General features: G+C 38.2%; 1 protein-coding gene across 1 annotated transcript in view; it reads left to right on the plus strand.

Moving 5' to 3' along the window:
- pld1a (phospholipase D1a) overlaps positions 1-5880 on the plus strand; it is a gene marked incomplete at its 5' end in the record, with an annotated part of 54466 nt that overhangs the window by 6415 nt on the left and 42171 nt on the right. Inside the window, 4 exon segments of the mRNA XM_014019820.1 lie at positions 1435-1546; positions 1788-1853; positions 4519-4577; positions 5277-5369. Of these exon segments, the coding sequence (XP_013875274.1) occupies positions 1435-1546; positions 1788-1853; positions 4519-4577; positions 5277-5369 (330 nt within the window).

A 5880-nucleotide genomic window follows, 5' to 3' on the forward strand; every position in this document is an offset into this window, starting at 1 on the left:
GTCCTGTGGGCCTTGAGTTTGACACATGAAATACATGACGTCCCAGTGGCTTTCAAACCCCAAAACACATTTCAGCAAAAATTGGTTCACCTCAAAGATCCAGTTCCCCAGCAAAAACAGAGTAATATTGTATATGATGTTAAGTGCCAGGAGGACTGTGACCAGTTATACATCGGGGAAACAAAGCAACCACTGTTCAAAAGAATGAACCAGTACAGAAGAGCTACATCATCAGGTCAGGATCTGTAGTTTCCACTCATCTACAGGCCAGTGGTCACTCTTTCAGAGATGAGGATGTTCTCATCCTTGATAGAGAGGAACGTTGGTTTGAGAGAGGAGTAAAAGAAGCCATTTTTGTGAAGAAAAACCATCCATCATTAAACAGAGGTGGAGGCCTTCGTGTCCAGTTGTCCTCCTCCTACAATGCTGTCATTGCAAGTATGACTCAGCACCATGTAGGTATGAATATGTGTGAATCAGGGCACTAATATTGTTAGGCTGATGGTCCTCCTTTGCATGTGAACAGAAAGTGTTGATGTTCATCGTTAAACTTGTTTGTCCACCATGTGGAGACAGTGCTTATAAGGCTGAGTTTACCTGAAACTCCTCAGACAGAAGATGTCTCTTTGAGGAGAGACGAAATGTTTCATTAAAGAAGAACCCGCCCAGAGGACCAACGGTTTTATGATTTTTCTACCTGGATTAACTACTGATCAGGACAAGACTGGTCTTATATTCTAAGCAGTAACTGTTCTTACAAAGTGTTTAAAAATTTGCCATTAATTTTTGGAATCAGCTATCTGTCAAAAAATGCCATGAACCACACAATTCAAGATCCCTGCCATAGTTAATTGCCTTTAAAAACACAGAAATGATTATAACTCAGTTAATTTACAGAGACGGAGCTACAGTTTAAGGCAGCGTTAACTGAGAGTCACTCAGTCTGAGAATGACATGCCAAAATGTGACATGAAAGGCGGCGGGTGACATGCATTTCTTCAAGTAATAATGGTAGAACTTTATTCTTGGATTTATCCAGCTTTGCTGCTTTCTGAGTGTTCCTGTTTATCTCTTCATCTTATTGTGTACTGGAGATAAGTGGGTGCCTTACATAATGCTTCTTTTCATGAAAAAAACTTCATCAACATCTAATTGCCACGTTTTTTCAAATTTAAGTCAAACCTTTTCTGATGCACAATAACAGCCTCAGTTGTTCAGTTGATCGAAACACTTGTTAAAGCAGCTACATGAAAACGACCGTAGTTTGCAGCCACTGAAACCACTTTTCTTTCCCAATTTCCTGCTGCAACACTTAGAACTTCCTATAACTGGGGGGGAGTTTACAAGCACGCCATGAAACCGTATCTCCAAAAACCGATTATCTCCAAAAACCAAGCCACGTTAGGTTTATTCCTTTCATTTCCTCCTTTCCAGCCACACCGTGAGGAGGAAGACCGTGAGGAAGAGCGAGGTGAGGGAGATGCCCTCGTTGCCCAGGGGGGGAGGAGACGAGCTGGTGCGAGACGAGCAGGTCTCCAGCAGGAGAGTACGTCACGTGGCAGCGTTCAGATTCTCGGCTTGTTTCCTGCTTTAATATCTCAGCTTTATTGTGCTCAGCTCTGCCTGCAGCCGTTGGTTGTCATGGCACTCAACTCCATGCCAACACGTTTCCTCTAAAACTCTCCCTGCCTGTCTGTGTGTGCATAATGGTGCTCATTTCCATAGATTTTCATTAGTGTTCTAATTAAAACCCTCTGTTGAAGTGAAGTATGTGTGTGTTTCTACAGAGACAGTTAGAGGACTATTTGAACAAGCTGCTGAGGATGGCCATGTACCGCAAATACCACCATACTGTGAGTAAATACACCGAACAGTGCAAAGAGTCACACAATAACCAGCCAACAGTAACACTTGCATCAACCTTTCCACTCTGGCCCCGTTTGAAAAACAACTTGTCACCAACCTTGGTGTAAAAATGGATCCATCCAAACTCCATTGTTAAATCCTGCTTTTTTCAGCTGAGGAGACTGTCCAAGTTAAAAACCCATCCTGTCAAATAGAAATCTGGAGACAGTAATTCATGTGTTCATTACATCCAGGCTGGATAACTGTAATGCTCTGCTATATGGAATCAGCCAGTCCTCCATTGCTCATTTACAAATGGTTCAGAATGCAGCAGCCCGATTTTTAACTGGCACAAGAAAAAGAGAACATACTCCTGTTCTAGCTAGAATTCACTTAGATCATCCTGTATGTCTTTTGATGCCTAAACAACTCCGCCCCCTCTTACTTCTCAGATCTAGTGCATCAACTTGTCCTACAGCGCTCTATCATCTGGTCAGCTGGTTCTGAAGGTCCCTAACTCTCGTCTTAAACTGAGAGGTGACAGATCCTTTTCTGTAGCAGGTCCAAAACTGTGGAATGATCTACCACTACATGTCAGACCACCTGCTTCGGATGTTATCATCCATTAAATCAGTGGTTCCCAAACTTTTTATCTTCTGACCCACAAAATGTCCATGGCAAAAACTTGTGACCCCAAATATTACTGGTCTGAGTACACGAACTTCGTTAATAACCCTAAAAACACAGGCTTTTTGACAATCTGAACAGCTTGTACACACATATAAATACTTATTTATACTTATTTTGTGTTTTTGTAATAATTATAGGGAAAATATTACAACAGCAATTATTTTATTATCCTTTAAGTTGATTTCTGGAGATTATCCAAGGTGCTTCATGACCCATAATTGGGTCCCAAACCCAACTTTGGGAACCAAAGTGCAGTGGTTCCCAAACTTTTCAGCTTTTGACCCACAAAATAACAGTAGCAGAGACCTGTGCCCCCAACTATTTTTGGATGATAAACATTTATATCAGGTCAACTAAACATGGGCACAGTAACAATATTTTTTATACTACATTTATCCATTTTAAAATATACTAACCTCACTCCTTTGTAGGAACTAAAGCAAAAATGTAATTAATTCAGAAAATCTTTTCAGGACCCCACCTTGATGTTTCGGGACCCCACTTTGGGTCCCGAACCCAACTTTGGGAAACACTGCATTAAATGGGCATTATTAGCCGTTATCAGTCCCATAGAATGGCTTCAGACTGTCAGCTGGTTAATATGAGGCATAAAGCCACTAAGGTTAGTTTTAGAGAAAATGACATGGGCTAATATAAAGTAGACCAGACTCCTGCAGTAGCAGTTTGTTACATTCCAATGTATATGGCACTGGTAACCCACTAGGGGGCACTGCTGGGACAGTCTGAAGCCATTCTATGGGACTGATAACCACTAATAACATCCATTTAATGGACTAATAACATCCGAACCGGCTGTATCAGACCGTCCTCTTCCCTCGCCATCTTCAAGTCTCATTTAAAAATACACTACTACTCCATTGCCTTTGAGTCTGAGTGAGATGGTGCAAAACCTCACTGTGTATCATAACTTTGTCCTATATTTACTGTGAATATAAAAGCTCCGTGTTTTGATTTGTATTTTGACTGAAATTTAAACTATGTCCTGTTGTGTACGTCTATTGTACAGCACTTTGGTTGGCCTTGTGCTGTTTAAATTGCTTAATAAATAAAAATGGTATGGTATGGTATGGTATGATACGGTATGGTATGGTATGGTATGGTATGGTATGGTATGGTATGGTATGGTATGGTATGGTATGGTATGGTAAATCAAGCCAGGGACCACACTCAAATAAAGCAGGAGAGACACAGAGGGTTTAAGGGTATGAGCCTAATTTTGGGTCCATGAAAATCTGGATTTGACAATGAAACCAGATGTGTGCACTACACTGTTAAACCACAGTCTCCAAAGTTGCCAGAAACTAGAAAATTCTTAAATAAAGATCTAAATGTCCATTTTTTATTATTTGAAATGTTAAAACTTTTGTATATTTAAAGTTAAGTAACATAAATATAATAAAATACAACAGTAACCATCACAAAACCCTGGGTTTGACATTTCTGTCAGCCAATAAATTAAATATACTGTCAAACCAAACATTTTGCAGCATTTTATTGCTCATGAGCCAATGCAAATGTGGAGCAATAATGTTCTGGCTTTGTCTGTATTTTATCTCATAAATAACTGGACATATTTTACTAAAACTCCCTGAAAGAAGTCACTGGCTGCGCAGCTACAGGCTGAGTCAAAAGACTCAGGACATCCTTTTATTTTAGATTGAAAAAAGAAATGACATCATATCTATTATTTAATATGTATTTTATTTCATCACTTGACTACTTTTACTTAAAAATTCCTTTTATGAAGAATAAAGATTATAATCAGTAGTTTAATGAGCCTTAAAACCAAGCATCTCTATGGCAACATGCCTGTAGTATACTAACATTAGTATGATGCCTCATTTGAAGCTATTTCTAGTATCTGACGTGGCAAAATATACTGTATACTCCTGAGTTTGTTTCCTGTTTATTAAAGTTTCACTAAATTAAACAATTTGTTTTCTCCTCCCTGTCATTTCTCAGATGGAGTTCATTGACGTCAGCCAGATGTCTTTCATTCATGACTTGGGGCCCAAAGGACTGTGAGCATTTTCTGTTTTATTGCTGAATCAGCATTCACACTGTTTTATTGTTTGTTGCTTCTGTGCGTTCGTGCAATGAAGCTACTTCCACATCGTCTTTGGCCAATATTTTATCAAAATGTTCAGCTTGATTGGGAACTATGTTAAGACATTTGTTTGTTGTAACTTTACTTAATTTACGAATATTTAATCCAAAGAAATATATCAAAATCTCTCCAGTTTCCATTACATTGTTCTTTTTTAAAATCTACTTTAGCTTACTTGCTTTTTTTGCACTTTTAGCTTTTAGCTACTATTCTGCTACTTTACATTTTAGCTAACCTTCAGCTTTGTTACAGCTTTAGTTAACATTTTGCCATTTTAATTTTAAACTTACATTTTAATACATTTAGATTTTTAGATAGAATTTAGCTGCTTTTGGCTTTTGTTAGATTGTTTGTTTTTTTTTGTTTAGCTTTTACCATTTGTTTTTTTTAGATGGCTATTTGATACTTATAATTTAGTGTTTTGGTTAGCTTTTACTAGTTGTAGCTTTTAGCAAGTGTCTAGCCGCCTTTAGCTTAAGCTAATTTTAGCATTAGCACTGTTTTTTTTTTACAGAACATGTAATTTATTTTCAATATGAGGACCTAACTCATCTCTCATTTAGAGATATTTTTGACGTGTTCAGAAGACTTTAATTCCTTTCGTTTTCTGCAGAGAAGGGATGATCTACAAGCGTTCAGGAGGACATCGTATACCTGGACTGAACTGCTGCGGCCACGGTCAGGCTTGTTACCGCTGGTCCAAACGGTTCGTGACTCCAGCTCTATCTTCTACTGGTTGTGTTTTTTGATTAATTTCACACTTGTGCCTCTTCTGTCTTCCACCCACTGCTTTAGTTGCCATGTTAACCTAAAATAAATCAGTGCTGTTGAGTGATTTGTTTCTTTTATATGGACTTCATTTATAGATTTACTTTATTATTGTCAACTTTTAAATATTTACTGGTAGCAGAAAGACATCTACAATTGATTCACTTTTGGAGTCAACCCAATTTAAAAAGGCATCTATAACTACATCGTATGCAGTTTTATAGATATGAAGCTAAAATCTGGGGTGGTTGTGCCTGACAGTCATTCACAACACATACTTTAAAGGCACAGTGTGTAGGATTTTGCCAATTCTTTTAGCCGAAATTGAGATAATCACTAATGACAATAATAAAAAACATGTCTAATCATTGCAGACAAAGACCTTGTTTTATTATTTTTACCTTATAAAAAGCTGTTTATATCTCCATGGTCGCGGGTCGCCACACAGG

Source organism: Austrofundulus limnaeus, unplaced genomic scaffold (assembly GCF_001266775.1).
Source record: "Austrofundulus limnaeus strain Quisiro unplaced genomic scaffold, Austrofundulus_limnaeus-1.0 Scaffold232, whole genome shotgun sequence".
Lineage (NCBI taxonomy): Eukaryota > Metazoa > Chordata > Actinopteri > Cyprinodontiformes > Rivulidae > Austrofundulus > Austrofundulus limnaeus.